This window comes from Egretta garzetta, unplaced genomic scaffold (assembly GCF_000687185.1).
Source record: "Egretta garzetta isolate BGI_Z169 unplaced genomic scaffold, ASM68718v1 scaffold56, whole genome shotgun sequence".
Taxonomy (NCBI): domain Eukaryota; kingdom Metazoa; phylum Chordata; class Aves; order Pelecaniformes; family Ardeidae; genus Egretta; species Egretta garzetta.
In genome coordinates this window covers 4,079,432-4,100,834 of record NW_009260182.1, presented here as the reverse complement: position 1 = coordinate 4,100,834, position 21,403 = coordinate 4,079,432, and the positions used below count along the sequence as shown (strand labels likewise).

General features: G+C 36.7%; 1 protein-coding gene across 4 annotated transcripts in view; it reads right to left on the bottom strand.

Annotated features, from left to right (window-relative positions):
* The window catches only part of KCNMA1 (potassium calcium-activated channel subfamily M alpha 1), a 502,288-nt gene that overhangs the window by 24,863 nt on the left and 456,022 nt on the right, over positions 1-21,403 (bottom strand). For all 4 annotated transcript variants that reach the window (XM_035897306.1, XM_035897307.1, XM_009641982.2 and 1 more), the window contains one exon: positions 18,121-18,313. In XM_035897306.1, the coding sequence (XP_035753199.1) occupies positions 18,121-18,313 (193 nt within the window). The remainder of the gene's footprint in view (positions 1-18,120; positions 18,314-21,403) is intronic.

The following is a 21,403-nucleotide window of genomic DNA, read 5'->3' as shown; positions in this document are numbered from 1 at the left end:
AAAGTGCTGCTCTTTAACGTCTGCTCATTCCCATACTGTTGAATTACAGAACCCTGTAGTGAAAATGTCCAAATCAAAGCTCTAATGAAAGCACAGTGGGATCAATGCTAATTTCCGCTCCCCAAAGCGTGAGAACTGTTCCTGGGTAGGTCAGTGCTCCCATGTGCTGAAAGTGTAAAGGATTTATAGGTCTACTGGTTCTTGCGCTGCTCTACCGAGGCAGGATTAAGCTGTAAAAACAAAGATCAAGAGAAGGACTGGAGTTTCATCATCTGGAGGTCTAGCATTGAATGGTACCACACTGTTTCCATTTTCAGCTGTGAGCAATGTAATACATTAGAAATAGCATTATATTTTAAGCATAGTGCAGAATCATGTATAACAGAGGGTTTTATTCACAGGTACTTATACAATTCTTTCCCCAGCTTAAGTGTAATTTTGAGTTTCACTATCAAACACACACAAAAAACATCAAGATGAAGTCTATCTGGAACTGCCTGTTGGGGTTTTTTTTCCCCCCAAATCTCATGAGGTCATCACCCAAACCATAGCTCTGCTGAGGTTCACCACAAGCTTACACAGTCCAAAGTTACCAAAACAAATGGGCTTTCTTTACCAGTGCTTTACACAGCATAGTCTCGATGTTCTCTTCTTGCTTTTTTGCTCACTTTAGGTGAGATAATACCTGGTTACTAGCCATACCACTTCCCTCATGTCTGCTAGAGTGGAAACTTTATTTCTCTATACAGTAAATATTCCTGACCAGTATTAGTCTGACAAGAACTTCTCAATTCCAGTGGAATCACGCACAATTTTACTGAATTTATTTTTATATTTGGCAATGGGAAGACAAAATTAAATTTCCTTTTTTTGAGTCTTAATCCTTATTTTTTCAGTGCTATAGCAATTTTGTAAAGCTCTAAGCAATTTTTTGCCTAGGTTACTTATTTTTTGGCCTGACATATCCTATTTGGCTTTTTTTGTGGGTTTTTTTTCAGCCAATAAAGCCAAGGTTGAACTAGAACTCCTGTTATGCAATACAGCCATCTTGGTTAATACACATCTGCCTTGGGAACACAAAATGTACTCCAGGAGTACATCAGCAACTTCTTATTTAGTCTCTAGGGCATAAGCAAACAATTCTGAAAATGTAAAACTTAGGAAAATAATTTGTTATTTTTTAAAGCACTGTATGACGCAGAGAAGACTAAATCACAGAAACCTACGAGGGCCATGAAGACAGGCATAATGGTTAGAGCCAAGTGAACCGGGATAATTGCTTGGGGCTTTTAGGCTATCAAGAAGGGAAATTAAGTATTAAACTGAGACACTCTGCAGGTTCTCCATTGTGCAACAAGGAGAAGGGACAGGCCCTCAGGAGTTTATTGCCTGATAGTTAGCACCACCTTGTAGCTGTCTTTAAGCAACTATTTTCTAAGCCATCTCCAGAAAGAGAGGAATTATTGGGTAATTCTGCAATTGAAAACACCTAGGACAACACACAGTACAGTAAAAAGGACTGCTAGAACATGGAGGACAAGGGTTTCCAAATTACTTCACGCTTACCCTATTCCTTGGGATGTGTTCACATTGATTTTATGCTGTGTTTTTACAAACTGGCCAGAGAATATTTTAACTTCTTCCAACATACCATGTGCTTTGGATTTGTTAAATTCTTGTTTTGTTTTGTAATTGTAATGTCATCTTTGGCTTTCCATCTACTTCCACCCTCCCACCTCCCACCCCTTTCTCTTTTGTCATGAACCTGCTTTTCCAAAGCCTGCTCCTGTTGGGAAAGAATTCAATTCTCTCACATTGTTCTTCTAGTGGAAATTTATCTCTTGTCAGCAAATGACTGTTCATTCTTTCTGGTGGATTGTAGCTCTAGGTATAGCACCTACTCCTACTACTACTGTCCAGGTGCTAGGGAGTAGTTTGGCTTCTTGTCACAGACTTTTTTTTCTCCTTTACTTCTTATTTTGTTCAGAAAAGGCCATTAAAACTATACAAATATTTGGAAAGAGAGAGAAGTGATGTGTTCATTCAGCAAATATTTAATTCATAATAATATCAGAAATTATAATTGCTGTGGTTTTTAGCCACTTACATTACAAACGTAATTTTTGAATTGTCCCTACTCTCAATTTACCAGTTTTATACACTAGTACTTCTAAGGCACAAAGTTGGTAGCATCTAAGTGTAGCACAGGTTTGCAGCTAGAAGAATTTAGTATAAAATGATGCCAAATTCTTTTCTATTTAATCATTAATCAACCTTGCATATTTAGACCTCAGGCAAAAATAAATAAATATGCTGAATAAAACTTATCAAATAAATTAAGCTATATTACCTAGTTCAGAGAGACAGGTATTCAATAACTAGAAATAAAATTGAAAGCTCACCGTTAAAAATGATATATTGGCATGTTTAGGCAAGACTCTACATTATGTCATTATATCCTACATTATATCAAATAAAGTAAATTTTTCCTTAGTGAAAAAGGAAGAGCAAAGCCAGATGTTACAGCAAGCAATCAATAAAAATATTTTGATAAATAAAAGTAACAATGCTGTCCAACACATGATTGGCAACTACCGAGACATAAATTAAACAAATTTCCCATTGCTGCTTATGGGAAAATTATGCAGATTAGAATTTGATTAGGTTTATATCATGAGACTCAATTTGGACTTTTAATCTATTAAGCTCCAATAAATGAGGCATCTGAATAGCTCCCCTGAGCAGCAACAGTAATAACCACAGCAGTCATTTTTTGCAATATGTATTCCGACAATTTCTTTAGCAGATGATTCCATGTCTTTAAGTACAATTACTTTGTAACTTCTACAAAAATTTCAGGTGTATGCAGTGAGGAAATGGATCTATACAAAACACTTAAACAGACATTTTGTGATAATCAACGTCTGTCACTCTGTTCTAGCAATATTGTTTTTCCATCAACTTGGACTTACTTACGGTCGACTTCATGATCTGTGTGGGCTAAATAGTGCCAGCAGACTTGTAAATTACTCAAGCTGGAACTGAGCTGGAAACCTATGGTAAAATGTCATTAAGTTCTCTACAGGCTGAGTCAAAACCAAAATCCCACATTCAAGGCTGTCTTGGGGATCAAAGATTTAACTGTGAAGGCTAAAGTCTCATTTTATCAAAGAAATCTGAAGTGGATTCCCAGCGCTGAGCTCTGAGACAGGTTGGATTCAGATCAAGACCACCTCTAATTTATTTGGCAGGTATGCCCTATAGGCCTTCTGCACATTTCCTGCAGTCTAATCTATTTGCAAGTATCCAAAAGTTCTTCTCCCGTCTTACTCCATATTGTAAAAAACCAACTCCTGGCAAAGCCTGGCGTATTGTGCCCATGTCCAATCCTGTGAGATTTTGCCAAATCCTGTCACAACTTTTTAGTGGACAGGTTCTCATAAAAGCACATAGTCAAGTGACAGTATGCAGGTGACTTCCAAAGATTAAATTCATAGTTTAAAAACTTCAGGGCTTGATTAAATGCTTAGAGTAAAGGAATGTGGATTTTGTGTTCATGTGTGAATATATTTTTTAAAGAGAGACTTAACAGAGAATTTCCTTCTGGCATTCATGCTTTCAGCATACCACTACAAAGACTCTCCGCAAGCCAAATTTTTTTACCAGAACTCCAAATTAAACACTATAAATGGGGGGGAGGTGGGTGGGGGGAATCAGTGTCATGCTCTTTGTCACTCAAATACTGCCTTCTGTAACACACACAATGTCAGAGTAGCATGTCTGTTAAAGACATCTTAGTAGATATCCTGTATGAAAATGAATATCAAGTTGTTTCGACCTATGCCAGTCTGCATAACACTGACTCAACCAACTTTTCCATAGAAAGCCCAATAAATCACTCGCTCTCAGGTGCAGCTACCACTGTGGGCAATGATAGTCACCTGAGGAGTGTTTGTATGTTTCTTTAAACAAAACCCTCCTGATCCAAACAGGTACCTTACTACATCCCTGCTGCAGTTTAACCTGAACCTTGCAAATAACGTATGGTGCCCAAGTAGAAATGGGAGTGAGGAAACACCATTGGAGGGTTTGAAGTATATTTTCAAAACAGGCACACCATCCTATCAGCACAATTATTTGCACTTCAGAATTATTGATATTACTGGCCAGTGTGAAAACCATTCCTGCCATGCACAATAAAGTAATAGGAAGGGAAGTACCTCCAGAAAGTACTTCCATTAAAAGAAATGTCAACCCTCTGATACTGAAGTTCATAGGAATGGCTAACACAACAAACCAGCCTTATACTCTGTTCAGCTCATACTATTATCCCTGTTTTATATGTCACATATTGTATATGCCACATTCTATTCCAGTTTCGATATAGGTTTACCAAATACTAAAATTGGCTAATTTATTGCAAATACTCTTGACTGACTGGAAATATACAGACAATAAAGATTTCATTTTCTTTCTACTCCTCTTTTTTCACATTAAAAAAAAGATCTAAATAGAAATTGCAGTTACAGAATCAGGATGAATCTGAAGTAGCTCTCTAATTGCTTATTCTTCAATGATGTACCAGTAGCAATATATTAGCTACTAATAATATCTAAGATTGTGTAGACACAACTACCTGAAGAACAGCAGTGATACTACTGGTAGTACCCAGTCTGTAATGTTTGGGAACTTCTGCTTCAGTCAGTACAGGATCCAGAATCAAGAAGCCAGAAAGCAACTTACACCTCTGACAGTCATTCTGGGAGGAAGAATATCCAAAGCATACAGTCATCAGTGTAAATAAACACATAATTTGCTCACATGTATCAAGAAAAAAGGAAAAGTATACATAAAGCCAGTGACGTATTCCTGCTCTTAGGAAAAAATGAACTTTCCATTGCTAAGTTTGCACTATTTGGGCTCTCAGTTTTTCCCCTCTTCAGTCAATATTAATCTTTGAAAGAAAAGTATCTCGTTATCATGATAGAATGACTCATATTATTTTATTAGAGTTTTTGCTAGAATTTTTAAGGTTTTTGCCTGCCTTGCGTTATTCAAATATATTTTTATACTTAAGGAAGTACCAGCACAAGTGTCTCTACACCAGCTCCATATTTATTTTATTTATATGGGATCCAAAACCCATTACACTAGCTACCAAGCTGGTAAAGACAATGATAACAGTAAAATGTAATGTGGTATTCTTTAAGTAGTGAAAATTAAGTGGCAACCATAAAATAAGTGTCATGGTATCCAGTGCACATTACAGGCATACTGAAAATTTCCACCAAGCAGGTTTTTTTTGTTTGCTTGTTTCAGCATTCTATTGACTATTTACTGTCATTCGTACATCTAAGTACTACCATTGGATTTTAAAATGGCAAAACCTCTATAAGCACTTAACACATTAACTATTATTGTTTCCTGGAGAGTTAGATAGATTAATAAAAATTAAAATGTTTACTTCCTTGTTTGAATTTCATTACTACCAATACCAGTGGAAATAGCTGTCCTTTCAACTAGGGGTTTTGAATATTTCTGAGAGTCTTTAATCTATTTTTTGTTATTTAATAGGATTTTAAGAATAAATATTCAAATTGCAATGTGGATTTCTGCAGGTATTGAGGCAGTTTAAGAAGTTTGAATCTGTGGGTTTGGGCAGGGCCAATCTGAAATATAAATATGCAGATAAATTTTAAGGCCTATTTACATTTGATACCGCAAAGCACATTGCCATAAAATTAAAAAAAAAAAACCACAAACCAAAAACCATACAGTTCACATTTTAAGAAGCACCCTCTTTGTTTATCATCTCATTCAGTCTACAGCTGTCAAAATGGAAGATATGTCCAGACAGAGAGAGTTTACATTGCCACTCAAGAACTGAACTGAAGATTTAATTGAAGAGTTAATAATAATCAAATTCTCAAATATTGAGAAACCTGGGGATCACGAAGGTAAGGTTGCAATTCTTGAGCAAGACAGCGGAGTCACTTCGCTCTCTTGCAAGGAGAGTATTTTGAAATGTGCATCATGAGATACTTTGCATAAGCACTTCCGCACCTTTTTCTCTCGACAGCCTTCCCAATGCTTATCAAAGGGTAGCGCCTGCTTTTATTCACATGAGGGAAGTCCTATGAAGAAATGAGTCAAGAGAGTACTAGTCTTGGAAGAAAAGCTCGGGCACTGCTGTCCCCTGCCTCCCTTCACTGCTCAGCAAGGGAGAGCAGAGAGATCTTCAATCCCCAGTCCATCCTCTCATGAACACCTGGACGGAAACTCTCTAGGTCCTTTCCACACTGCTAGCTGTCAACTTGGTCTCTACTGTTTGACAGGAAAAAAGATGAGGACATTTCTTCCCTTTCATGAATTTTAGGTTTCACACTAGGCTCATCAACACCTGATAATGAAATTTAAAAACAAAAATCCTGCAATTTTCATTAGTTTTTAGTAAAATTACTGTAGGTGCTAGACATTAAAAATAAACAAGAAAAGTTGAGAATGGAAACATTACTTTACATGCCACATGTCTGGCTAAAAAAATGGTGTAAATAAGACTTCAAATCTGTGTTTTAAAACTCCATGAATGTCATACTTCAAGAAATACTTTTCCATTATTTTATGGCAAAAAAAACCCCCTTTTTAATGAACTCTAAAGAAGATCTGGTAGCAAGGAGCAGGCAATGAAACCAGCTAGGATATAATAGAGTATCTGAGATTTATCTCTTTGCTTAGGCACATTTAATAAACAGAAAATAGCAGGGTTGCTAAATTGGAGTTACATGGAAAAATCTTTTTGATATTTGTCCTCTAAGAAAGAGTTAACCAAAACATTCTTTTAAGCAGCTTGTCAAGCACTTATTTCAAGCCAGGGTAGATTAGATAAATCAATTCAATAGGGATTTTTTTATATAGCTGAACTTATTTCTGAAAAGTTCTAGAAAGACATCTTCTTCATACATGAAAAGTTAGAATGGGAACAATTCACAAATTATTGAGGATTTACAACAGATACAGTTTATAGAATGCAAGCTTAATATTCTAAACAAAATGGTTCAAACACCTTTTCTGAATTTAATTTTGGTTACAGCATAAACTGGTTTTGAGGAAGCTCACAATTGTGACTAATGGAATATTTGTTCTTAAGAATATCTCCTATAACTGTAGCATTATTAATCTAATCTATCTGTCCTCAAACAAACAGAAACAATTCCACCAACATTTTGTCAGCCCCCCCATGACACTATCTGATTTCAGTGAAATCTTTCTTCTTTGTCTTTAGAGGAGAAGTTATTTCAAAAATGTCTGGCTATCTTTGCCCTCACTTGGAGGGCACATTTTAAGTCACAAAACGAGCAGGCTGACACGAATTTAGCAGAAATAGGAAATCCTGTGAAGACATCCAATCACATTATAATCCTGCCTATGCATTTAAGCAAAAACTCTGTAAAGTCAGACTTACAGAAAATATATATGCTGTTACACTGTAGAGATACTTTGCCTCTCACTACTAACCAGTAATCATGCTCTTGTATTAGCATTAAGAGTATATTACATTCAGAGTTGAATACAAAATTTAAACCAGCAACCAAACCTCAAATCAACATGAAAAGTCCAATCTCCATTATACTTTCATACGACCTACTTTAAAGCTCTAAGGAAAGTTTGCAACAGATCAGGTATTCCTATGACATTACAGAAATTTTATACAATCTTAATCTTGTACCCAAATAAGTCAGTATGAAAATTCCCAGTAACCATAATCTTATTGGGGTGTGTTGAATAAAAATAAATCACAATAGCTAGTCAAGAACAAAGTTTATTCTTCCTTCAACAAAAATTCCTATCATACCATTTGCAAAATTCATAGATTTACTTTTTCAGGTTTGGTTTGTTCAGATGTTAAAAAGAAAAGCTGCATAAATACATTATTAGGTGCACAGCAGTACTGATTCTCAACTGAAGGCAGTGCCCCAGTTCAGCCTCTATATCCAACTTTGCAGATGCTGAAAGGTTTGGAAGGTTCTTGATAAGCTACCAAGTTTTTAGAGACTGCCTATAATGGAAGGTCTGGGCTGCCTCAAATCTAACCATGTCAAACTTAAAAATCAACAGGTCTGTCTTGATAAAAGAATGCCAACTATTTTGTAAGTTTTACCCTGAAGTTGTCAAAGTTCTGCAACTCACTAGCAGGTGTTAGATTTTGCTCTTCTACAATGGATATCACAAACTAGGATTTAACTGGAAAGGACAAAGATCTAAAATCCAGCTTTTTCCCGTAATGTTATTAGACTGATGGAATCTGCTGGATATCGATGCTTTGCATTTCTTCCACACTAAAGCAAAACCAGTGACTTTGATCTCTGAATTCATGTATGTCCTTTAAAAAAACCAGCCACCTTTACGCATATAAATAACCATTTATTAAACAAACAATACGTACTGAAGCAAAGAAAGATACCAGAATTACGCTCATGAGGCTGCCTGCTATGGTATGTAACTTCCAAACTATCTTGTAATCCTGTAATATATTATCTGTATGTTCCATTTTCTTGAAGTTATCTTCATAATCAAGATGCTATCACAAGTATCGTGGGCATTGGAACTATTTTTAATTTTCATTTAAAGAGCAATTAAAGAAAGACAATGGATACACAAGATAATAAAGTAAGTGATTAGCAGCATGCAAATGACATAGGCTTAATGATAATACCCTGTTCTAGTCTCCAAAGGGCCTGTCGAGAGAAACCCTTCCTACATGTGGTTGTGCAGCTAATGTGCCTCAGCCTACAATTACAACATTGCTGACACCATTAACCACTGAAACAACATCACTTCATGAAATCCTTGTTGTCTCATTAAAATGCAAAGGGTCAGGTGATTTACCAGAATTGTGTGTCTACTCTTGTTGTGGGTAATTAGCAAGCATTACCCAGCATGGACTCCTACTGGGAAATAGTGAAACTGTGAAATATTAAAATGATTTTTTTTTTACTTGATGGGAATTTGAAAGATTCACAATTATAACCTCAACACGCCTTCTTATTCAAGGGGCCACGAAATTGATACATTTAATGTCAGAAGATTTTATGATTTGTTATTTTAGAAACTAAACTTCAAATTTTTAAAAAAAATACTCTTCTATAATTGGATCTAGATATGTATCTCCTTCTGCAATTAAGAACTTTTAATATCCACAGAGACAGAGAAGCAAAACACCTTACGGTTCCTTAAAGACTTAAAAAAACAAATAGTTTCTTCCAAAAGCCTTTCTTTAAAGTTAAACCACAGAGATTGGTGTAGTACATTCTAATACCCATATTCCCTTTCTTCCTGCTAATTGAAGTCCCATATAATCATTTAAAGCAATCTTGATAACATTCACTATTGGCTCACATCTTGTCAGGGAGCAGAATGGTCTCTTATTCTTTAAATGGAAGTTTTGGAACATAAAACACATTCCAATAAAAGTGAACAGAAAATTATGAATTCATTAAACTACTTTGGTATCTTGTGCTATATATAATATTTATATTCCAACTACTGTAAAATATGCTTTAATATCTTTAGGCAACTATAAGGACTTAAATATTTATAAAATGGCTAAAGATAAAGTATAGCTCTCTTATTCCTACATACAGATGATGTAAGGCATGCAATCAAAGACAATAACACTTTCAACCCATTTGTCATCTTAAAGGAGCCTTTCAACTTCAGATCCCTTGTGTGCAATCTACGTAAGAGTTGTTGCCTACATAGGCAACTCCAGAGGAGTTTGCTCCTTAAAAACTACCAAGAGTGCTATACTTCACATAAAACAGGGTTTTCTGAAAATGGAGACAAAACTATAAATTTGCAGGCAAAACAGCTCCAAGTGGGGCTTCAAAATACTGCTGTATTTATCTCTGGGACATCTGGGAACAGGAAGCATTTTGATTTAATATTTCATAACATAGAGGCAATTGCTTCCTTGCCTGGTGTATAATTAATGCTCATAAAAAGAGTGGGTTTTTTTTTATTCCTCAGCATCAGAAATGCACAAAATAGTACACCTTCATAATAGGGGGTTTGCTTTCAAGATGTTGAACAGCAAATAATAAAAAAATAGAGTCACCATGAATTTATAACAGTCTTGGGATGGTTAAATATATTTATAGCTGAAGTGTGAAATCACGTGCTTGATGTACTGTACTATCTACCTCCTTTGCCTGGTTTTATCTTTTCTGGCTGAAGCAGAAGGTGTCTTGAAAGCAGAGGAGAAAGAAGCAATTGTGAAAGCTTGAAGATATTTGGGCTAGGACCTCGCAGCATTTCTCAAACACAGGGACATTGTGTCAAAGAAACATGTCTCTCCAGCCATTCCCCAACACATTAGTTTATAAGCAACAGAACTGAAAACCTTGTTTCTTAACAGTTTTTCTCTCTTCCTAGGAAAACTTTGAGAGAGACAGGAAACTGTTCTCCGAGTGTGTAAGTTCCAGCAGCTAATGTTAGCATCCAGCTGCAAGGAAAATACATGAAATGCAAACGGTGCTGGGTGGGAACTTTTCTCTGAAGGGTTTCTTGTGAAGGCTGGAAGGCTAGCGAGGTCCTGTTTGACAGAACAGAATGAATCCTGACATCGATGGCTTCTATAGCATGGGAAACAAAGTTAAGTGAACAGCCTCTCTCCCACCCAGCCTCTTTGGTTTATTTAAGTCCAAATCTTGCAAAGACTTGCACATAATCTAACTTTACACAGGTGGATAGTTTCATTGAAGTCAGAGAGATTTATTAACCTGTATAACATTGAGCACATAACTTAAGTTTTGGAACAAGCAAGGCATCAGATTGTAAACTTGTCAGGGCAAAGGCCATATTTTATTCTTGTATATATCAGGACTATGACAACAAGCTCTTAATCCCATCTAGAGCTCCAGTGTGCTACCATAAAATAAATAACAGCTATCAGCTGATCCATCTGGGTCAGCAGGATAAGAAATTATGTGCATGTTGCAAAAAGGTAGTACTGAGTTATTTATCACTCTGACCTAATCTTCAAAAATTGGATTTTTTTTGTGAGCAAACAGTGATGTGGGACACGTGCTGGGAAGGTAGGATACCCTTATCTCATTTTTCAGTTATTAACTTGATTACTTAGGATGGTCAGCCCTTGTTTTGAAAAATAATAATGAAACTGAACTACAACATTTCAAAATTCAGTTAGCTAAACAATAACCAACTAGAAAATTTTATTAATTAGATTATTATTTTTGTAATTTACAACTGATGCTAGCAAAAATACAAGGAGCATTCAGAAACACAGAGCATAAAAAAAAATCCTTAATCAGGTGTAACCCCTACATTAAACTGTCAGTCCTGACAAACCAGTAACCCTGATGCCAATGCAAAATACTTGCCATTTTTGCAAATGTGACTGGTAGGAGTGATATTGTCTAGGAGAAAAATTTTCAAAACCTCTGTGTGATTTAGGAAATTCTGAGCCATCTTGAAGTATAACAAGCATTCTGCAACCTAAATTACATTGATTTGCAAAGACACACAGGAATCTAAGCTTTTAAAAGATTAAAGTTAGTGTCATAGCTCGCTTTGACACTTAAAAAATTACCCCAAATCTTTCACTTTTTGCCAGCACTATTCATTTATTTATTTTTAATATTACATCTACATTTAATATTCTACATTTACTTATATGCTTTCCTAAGGAGGTTAAGTAACTCCTTAAACTCTGAAATTATTTAGCTGGCTTAAGTGGAGTTTGATTTTCTGTACTTGAAAGTAAGGCTTGTTTATTTCTACATTTTTCATGTAAAGTAACAAATTAAACGTAGGAAACAGTGCTGGTGTTGCCACAGAATATTGAACTCTGTAACAGCCTAAAAAGTAACTGCATCTATGATTATCAAGACCTATATTCTGAAATCTTAACTTAAAAACTTCATCTTATGACTACAAAATAAGAGAAATAAGATTCAACATCCACAAAACAAACTCTCCTTCAGGAATAAAACTGTTTTGAACTTGTAACAAACATCTCTAACAGCACTACAATACAGTTATCTCTGAAAGTGAAAAAAACCCCTTTGCTAATCAAGCATTTCAGACAGTATTTATCCTTTCCCCTTATTTAAGAATTTTCTCTCATTTCCAATCCTGATAACACCATTGTTGTTCTCTCTCTTTTGCTAACATTTCCGAGATAAAACAATCAAGAATTATTGATTGGTAGAGGTGAAAAAGAATATTACCTGCAAACACAATGGAATGTAGATCTTAAATTCATTTTTAACAGGCAATTTCTTGCAGCAGATTGCGAGACTAAGTCAATCAAAAATTGCAATAATTTAAGAATTAATCACCATATTGCAAAATACACCCGATGAAACTCAGTGGCTAACTGTTTTTGTCCTTTCATTCGAAGTTTAAGCCAGCTCGAACAAAAAATGACGATGAAGCCACAAGTGATTTTTAAAGGAACTGGATCAAATGAAACTAAACTTGTACAAGGTTATTTTAGCTTGTGTAATCTGTTACACTTGAAAGTCAGTGTGTAAAATTCTGAGTATGTTTACTTGATTTTATAGGATTTTCCCCAGAAGAATCCTGCCATGATGTATGAGATGTATTACCCAGGAGTTCATCCCCTCTTTATTTTTTTCTCTTTATTCTTTCTTGTTGGAGGATCTATTACAAGAACTGTAAATGGGGGCCTTAAAAAGATCTCTCATGTGTTGAAATAGTGTTCCTAGGGAAAATTCTCGTAAGTTGAAGTCATTCAGAAAACAGCTGCAATTGTTACTATGCTGAAATACATCTACCCTGCTGTACTGTGATCTGTCTTGTAATGTCCATAGAAAAAAAATGTTACTATACAGCCTCCCCTTTCTGTACTTTAGACCTGCTTGGAGCCATAAGACTGCTTTTCTTTGTTGTTTAGTAAGTGTTTTTTAATGAAATGTACTGCTCTTATTATATGAGACTCAAAATAAGATCTAAATCACTATCCAATAAAAGAAAATTATTGAGTTGGATATCTAAAGTTACTACCCAGAGGCTACTCTGGTACAGTATTTATAAATCTCTAAACAGTTAAGTATAATTGTCTTTCTGGTTTTTGGGAAGAAAGCCAAATAGCAGTTTTAGTTATAACTGAAGAAAAATATTTTGTGTTGGGCCCTGTTCATCTGGTGGGTAAAACAAAAAGTAAAATTCCCACAATGTAAGACTCGAAGAAGATGAAAGAAAGAAACACGAACAACTAAATGGTAACAGTCAATAGATACTACTTGAAGAAGAAAGGATGGAAAGGTCAACAGAATGAGGGAAAGGAGAATTACTGGAGCTTTCCCAACGTAACTACCAAGGTAGAGCCTATCTCAGACTCAATCTTCCTGGATGCTTTGGAAAAATGTTATGGCTAGGGAACACAAATGCTTAACATGGATCTAATATTCTTTTGTCTTCTCTCAAAAATACTTCTTGATAAAATAATCTCACTTTGTATTTCAGGGGACAGAATGAGAATCGGGAAGGATCAAGGGACAATAAAAACAAATCTCCAGTACCCGAGGATTCCACCACAAACACACCTCTTTACAAACCTTTCTAGGAAGACAATCAGTCAACATCTATAAGAGGAACCGCAAGATAAAAACAGGACTTCCCTTGTCACATATAAGATATCTGACTGAGTTTATAAGTCATTTTGTGAAGAGGTGGGCCAAGCTCCAACTTCACAGCATTTCATATCTCAGAAGCTGAGATATCTTAATGAAAGCGCTTGTTTGCTGCAGCTTCAGTGGGATACACTTTGGTCTTTCTGTCCTTGGAATCTAGGTCTCCCAAAGGCAACAAACTGCCCTGATGATTTCCAAAAGCTCATTTTCAGGACATCAGAGTCTGCACCCTAACCTCTAGCGAGCCTAAGGAGTAGCCCAGTCAGCTTTGAAACATTCAATACAGACAGCTGTGACAATGCTTTCAACATGAGAGCTTTCAACCACACAGGTCCAATTTGAAAGAGTTTCTTCTTCTTTTCAAGTAGAATCACACATTTTATGGAAAGGAGACTAGCAAATCCTTCCAGAACAGTTAGTAAGCTTTTCCTTCTAAGGAAGGCACCTTGCTTTCATTCACAGTTCTGTGTAGTCATGTGTTTGGTCATATGTTGCTGGACAGCTGATGATGAACACAGATTTGACAACTTAGATCGTTTACTGACATCTGCTCTGGGTACTCCAGGGTCCTTTGTAGCTCTGGTCCAGAATATTATTTTTTTTTCTATGCCTTGGAAGTGTGAGCTATTTTTTTTCTTCTTCAGGAAGTCAAGGCAGAGCACTCTGGTTAAGATGCAATTTCTGGCAGGATCAGTTAGCACTCAACACAGGCAGAACAGAGGACAAAAGTGTTGTCACACTACTTATAGAAGGTCCAGATAATTAATGCTACTCAGTCCCAAAGCCTGGGAGTATTTTAACACTATAAGGAGACATTAGCAAGTCTTTGTTCCTTCCTGAGAACTGCTGCGTTCATATTAAGTTCATCTTGAACTAGTAATGAGAAAATCCTTTGTTGATATAAACCAGATTAATTCAGTAGAGTTTCCTTCAGCAGTCAACTTAACCCATTGGGAATTGGCAGCCCTATTGTTACAGAACTTTCCCTATCAGGAAGCCTTGCTGTCAGATGTCCACCCTCCTCTTCCTTTTACAAAGCCTTTCCTCTGGGATTGCATCTGGGTTCAGTTGTTGGTGCAATGCTATGTACCTGGTTGGAAAAGGCATGTTTGGATGGACACAAAAGGTTGGCTAGTGATGAATGTTTATATGCCTAGGACTGGAAGCGACTTTGGTGTTGAAGTAGGTGATGAGGGTGAGGTTCTGGGGAAAAGGGAATGAAATGCCCAAATTTGTGTGTTCCTTTTTCTGCTACCAACTTAGAAAAAAGGAGTTCTAGATATGGCCCTGTACTTCAGCACTGGCCCATGATTACGGCTTATCTGATGGTTAAGTAAATATTAATCCTTCTTCTAATGGCACACTTGTACTGGTATCATCTTTTGTCTGGCAGGAGTGAAATAATCACAGATAAAAACTGGAAAGATCCTTGTGCCTTCAATTACCTATCAATTAAATGACTGTAATTTTTTTCTTTATGAGAAGCATAAACATAAATTATATATCAGGTTTTCATATAAGATTCCACTGTTTAGTGACTACAGAATTTTACTAGCTTATTAGAATAGCAAGGGTAAGATTACACTGTTAATTCCCTCACCAAAAACCTTGCAGCTTAGCCCATATGTTTCTCAGGCTGTTCACATATTTTGTTTTGTTTCTTCTCTTTTTAACACCCTGTCACAGGTCAACTGACATTCCTCCACACACCCAGATTTTCTAGTGTCGGTGTTTCCTATGATCAGTAATAGGAGTCACAGAAAAGAACAGCACAGAACGCTCTTTCAAGGGATGGTGTTGGTGAGGAATGTCTTAATTCAAAATCATACATTCAAATCTAGAAAAATTCAGATGGGCAATACTTAAGGTTTGTACCAGCTAATGTGTTAAGGATAAGTAAGTATGTCAAATAATACACAAATATTTAAGCAAAAGTAAAATGACAAGTCAGTCTGTAAATAGAGGTACTTAATTGCCAGTAAGGATCTGTGAGGTAGTTCTAGTACGCTGCTTGTTGACCAGCAAAAGTTGAATCACCTGGTTTATATAATTATCACAATAGTTGTGTCTGCCGCATGTTAAAGGTGCATTTCATAGACAAAAATGTCACACTGAATATAACTTCCAGTAAAGTTTGGGCTATGTATCGATCTAATTGCTTCTGACAGTCTAATCATTGTTCATACTGAAAGCAGTGCAACCAGTTCAGGAGTTGTGGATACCATAAGCAGAGAATTTACTGGGAAGATAATTATATTCTGAAGCAACTGGTTTTAGAATAACCCCTCCCTAGTCAGCGCTCCCAGCTAAAATAGGCTGCTGGTTACCTGCCTTATGATATGCCCTGTTTCCCTAGAAAAGCTACAGAAAGTGTCACACTTTTTTTTTTTTTTTTTTTTTTTACATGCAGACTGATATTTACCTGAAGAAATGTCCAAAATTTCTAAGTATGTGCTAACCCATTGTGCCTCTGCTTCTCTGCATCAGCAACACTGAATAGGACTGAAGGGATTTGGACCATGGCCCTAGTCTACACTCCCTGACCTATAGGGGCTATGCTGTAGCAGCAACCTAGATATTATAGAATCATGGAACAATTCAGGCTGGAAGGGACATCAGAGGGTCTCCGGTCTGAATTCCTGCTCAAAGCAGGGTCAGATCAGGTTCTTCAGGGTTTCACACAGTCAGGTCTTGAGTACCTCCAAGGATGGAGTGTAAAGCATGACAGGTGTTCATGTGGTGCACAAGACTCTTACATTGCCAGGTTTTTCCATCCTCATTTAGGGATGGTCTAAGATCCAATGTACTCCCAGAAGTAAAATACAACAGCCAAATTTTGGAAACATCACTAACTTCTGAGCAAAGGCAGAAGAAGGAAATTCTCTCAGACAACCCATGCTCAAGAACAGGAAGGAAGGGAGGAAAGGGGTGAGACAAACAGATTCTATTTCTTGATGATTTTAATTATGTGTGTGGTACGACACTGAGAGAAACCCACCAAAGAATAGTTGATAGCCTGGTAGTGAAAGTACACATTTGGGTTTGAGATACAAAATTCCAAATCCCAGGTCTAAATCAGCAAAACAAGGAACCTCCATGCCAGTCTTCCACTTCTGCAATGAGTGTCCTAATCATTACTATAAGTTATCGTAGTGTGAGTAAGTCAGTCTCACAAATTTTTAAGGGAAGAACTCTAAAACATTTGGGGTTGTATTGCTTCCAGGCCACAGATTTGAAACTTCAAATACCCATGGGTCTGAAAAAACACTTCCTTGCTCCTCTAAATCTACTTGTTATCCAGAAAACTATCCAACCCGACTTTGAAAATTTCAAACTTTTAGTTCCCTGGTACAATTTAATTCCAGTATTAAATTCCACATTTTTATTGCTGATTCTAATAAAGAATTTTCCACATGCAAGAAGTTTCCATATTCAGGAAGATACCACTGCCTCTGATTTTTGGCTCATAATTCCTATTTCCTGATTAGAGTGTAAAGAGGAAAAAAACTAACTTAATCTTAGTTCTCATAGTCCTTGAAGGAAAACTATTTCTAGGTCAGGCTCATGGGGAAATTGCAGACCAAAGCGCTATCCTTTCTACACCTACATTTATAGCAGGGCTAGGTCCAGAGGGAATATTTACTGCAGCACTTAATAGGTTTATCAAAGGTAGGACTTCAGCTGCATAAGCTGCAAGACCCTTCAGGGATGGGAAGATGATTGTTTTTACACTGATGGTCTTTGCCAGGGTGCTTATGACTGCTTTGCAGATGCTTTGCACAGGCACAGTTGGTGTAAAATAGCCTTTGGCTACCTATGAATCCGTCCCCTACTCTCAGCAAAGACTGAAGGATTTTGTTCAGTGTCCTTAAATGGGATGAGAACATGTCAAACCCTGGGAAGAAATCAGCTTTGCGTTAATTCTAAGTGGCTTTTTGAGCAAGAAGGCCCAGGAACTGTAAAGACAATTTTAAATTCTTGTTCTTCTTATTTCACTTTTTGGCTTGTATTACTCAGCTTTTTTTTTTTCTGTGGTTGCAATGTGATTTACGTAAAAAAGAAATCTTGTTAGACAGAGGCTTCAGGTATTCCAAAACGAGTATGAGTTAGCTTTGGCTATGTAACAGCAACTGCCCTGGTAAAAAAGCCACAGAGCAGGGCAGGGTGAGAAAGCAATTATTTTACATATTTTTTAGGAAAATTTTAAAATGAGAAAAAAAAATGCTGTTTTCACGTTCATTCATTTTTCCTCCTCAAGATGTGCTTTGTGATGTAGCAGAGAAACTACATGACTATCCCTTTAAAAGCCATCATACCAATCAGCAGGTTTAACTGTCAAGCAAGCTGATGTAGGGCTCTTTGAATTACTGAGTGAGGGATATTCTTCCTGCCAGGTCCTGTCCCCTGTAGGCACTGCAGAGAAGTATTATAGGGCAGTCCTTACCTTGGGAATTAGCCTGCAAGACCCCAATGCTGTCATCAAACTGCATAGATTTGATGTTGAGTGACGCCAAGATGCATTCCTTGTCCTGCAGCGAAGCATCATCAATATTATTCTGATTGGCTGACAGGATAACGCACATGTCGCAGAGGTTGATGTTGACAGCCCTTAAATCAGCCCGACTTAATGGCGTACCCTTCGGCACAGAGAAAAAAAAGGGCGGGGGGGGGACAGGAGAGGAAAAAAAGAAAAACAAATTAAAGATTGAGAAGGAGCTTTGGGAAATTATTTAACAAGTATCTTTTTTATGCTCTGACATTAAGCTGGTCTAACTATGTGCCAGGGAATAGGAGATGTGTGCTAATCTAAAGGGTAGTTGGTGCTGATGGCAGCATTTTGGGTTCAGTCTCAATACTCAGTCAAGCTATTACTAACAAACAAGAAACAGGAATAATGCCAGCATTCTGCATCTCATCGGTGACTTGAAATTGTCTTGATTTAAGTTGCTATAATGTGGCAACCTCTGGCTCTCTGAATATAACAAGGGGTCTGTTTTAAATGTCTATTTATCTACTACCACGTCACAATGGTCTTGGGCAAAAGAAAAGCAATTTAAACAGGAAAGCATTATGTGTCCTACACATTTGAAAAGCAATCAGGATAAAGCTATTTTTTTCTACCTGAAGCAATACACAAAAAAGGTTAATCCTTTTCCATGCATGTTTTTGGTGCTTCTAGAAGCAAACCACACTGATCTTCAAAGTTGTGTGATTAAACCCTTCAAAACAGAAACGAGACTTTGTCTAAATGGGCACAACTCATGCAACATTCCCTGCTTCCATGATTCTCAATCAGAGAATGCAATAATTAAAATGAAATGTTGTGGTAGTCTATGGGATTTTTTCATAGTTAACACAATGAGACATGACACTTAACCCGTTATGTTTTGTTTAAAGATAACACTTGACTTTCACATCCAACATTCTGCATCTCTAGCTGCAGAATATTAAGTCTATGTCACAGGGGCTGCAAGGTCCCGGAAAAAATAAAAAAAAAAAATTTATGGAAACTAGATTGTGCTCTGCTGCCTCACATGGTTTGATACCCAAAGATCCTAATGATGATGAGAAGACTAAGCTGTCCCCTTGTCACACAGCGACTTTCATAAAACCGAGTCAAGACCCTACTCTTCCATCTCCTGATCACTCATGGTGAACGTCTCCTGAACTCCACTGAGAATATTCAATACAAAAGTGAATTTAAAATGCGTGAAGTGAAGGCAGAGCTCAATTCTTATTCAGTGATTGCCACCTAGTTTCAGATACCAGCCTCACTATTCCATGTTACCTTCAATAATTTGAGGCATGAAACCTTGTGGAAAACAGCATATATGGAACAGATACGATTTAGTTATAAAGTACTCAAAAGATAGGATACGATTATTCTTGCACTTAATTCTGCCCTTTGTGCCTGTACTGTGCACCAAGTGAAGCAGGATTCCTGTGGGGAAAAATAATATGCAATCATGTAATTAATTAAAGGCTTACTCCTAATGATTTTATGCAAAGGGACAGAATTAAGGCTGCCTGAGGATATTTAAAATTGGCATTTGCCTACTTTTTAAGAGTTTACTCAGAAGCTTAAATGCTTCTTTTAATACAGACTTTAAATGAAATTTCCACCTTTTTTTTTTAAAACAGGACAAATATTTTTATGTTCAGCTGTAACTACATCCCTATCAGCAGCAAGTTTTACCTCGTGAACCAAAGCACAGAGAAGTAGGAAATGAGTTTGAGTGGCCTCCCTTTAATGCATTATTCCTACCAGTGTGATCTCAGAAACTTTAGAAGACTTTTAAATTAGTATCATTAGATCACAATTTTTAACTTAATATCACCATTTTGAACCAGATAGGCTGAAAAAAAAAAAAAAAAAAAAAAAAAAGAAAAAGCAGCAATGAAGTCTGTTGGTATTCAGCACCCTTGATTACCATGTAAGATACAATTCCTTTATAGATTCAGTACTTTTAAAGGTGCATTAACTAACTACTCAAGCTGTTCAACTTGAAATTAGTCCAAAACTACTCTAAATTTGGGTGCAAACTGATTGAGGAATGTAAAGGTGGTGTACATTTCCTTAATGCCTGGTCAAAATTCAGAATCTAAACTTTACAAATACACATTATAATAATGGATACACATTATGTACTGGATAGTTTTGCAGTAGTAGCTGGATTCTATTCTGCTCCACAGTTCAACAATATTATTAATTTAATTCTGATTCCTCTGTCTTTAGCCTTCACAGTGACTGGAATTAAAAGGGATTGGCAGGAAGAGGGGGATATTAACTGACCAAATCTGATATTGTCACCATTTTTGTGACAGCAGAGAATCTTGTGACACCATCTGTTGGATCAGTTTACAGAAAAAAGCCAAAGGCTAACACTAAAACTGCATTTACAGTAACAAAGACCTACAGCCTGAATTAATCAGAAGTGAAGGCAGTCTTTCCATTTTATAGCCACAAAAATATAGAAAGTAACTTTACTCTGTAACATCCAGAGCATTCTTGTTTGTACTTATACTGTGGGCTCATTTCCCTCCTGCCTACATCTTTGTGGGTGATTTATAGCTATGACCACCTAAGATCGCTAGCTTGGAGGGCTCCGTTTGTTTGTCGTGGAGCTCGTGTTTTTACATTTTGGGCACATGAGTGAATAATAACGATATATAGGAGAAAAAGGGCCTTGGAACTGTGCTTTTAGTGGTTGCCCCCACCAAAATCAATAGGAGCTTTTCATCGATTTCAAAAGGGTCAGGGTTTTGCCATACTTCCATACATGAGTATGGCAGGACTCTGCACAGAAATGCTATGGCAATGTTCCTTATAAAGTAGGCCAGCCTATGGGAAGTTTTTATGAATATAGGTAGATATTATGTAGATAGAGTAACAATTTTTGTCAAAGGTTTTGTGGATATAAATACATAAATAATGTCATAAATAACTACTGTCATTCTGTCAGGGAAATCACAACATCAGAGCTGGCTACATGCAGTGCACTACAGTGAATGTTCAATATATAACACGGCTAATATATTTGATGGCAGCTGAAATTCATCCGATGAGGATGACGAGGAACTGAACACTGCGGCAAATATCTTCTAATAAGGTCTCACAGGGCTCTGTTTTCATAGACACAGTAAAGGGAAAATCTAAGTCCTCAGGCCTATAAGTAGACAAAAGTAAAAGAGCCTAAGATCAAAGTCAATACGAGTCTGTCCAGTTG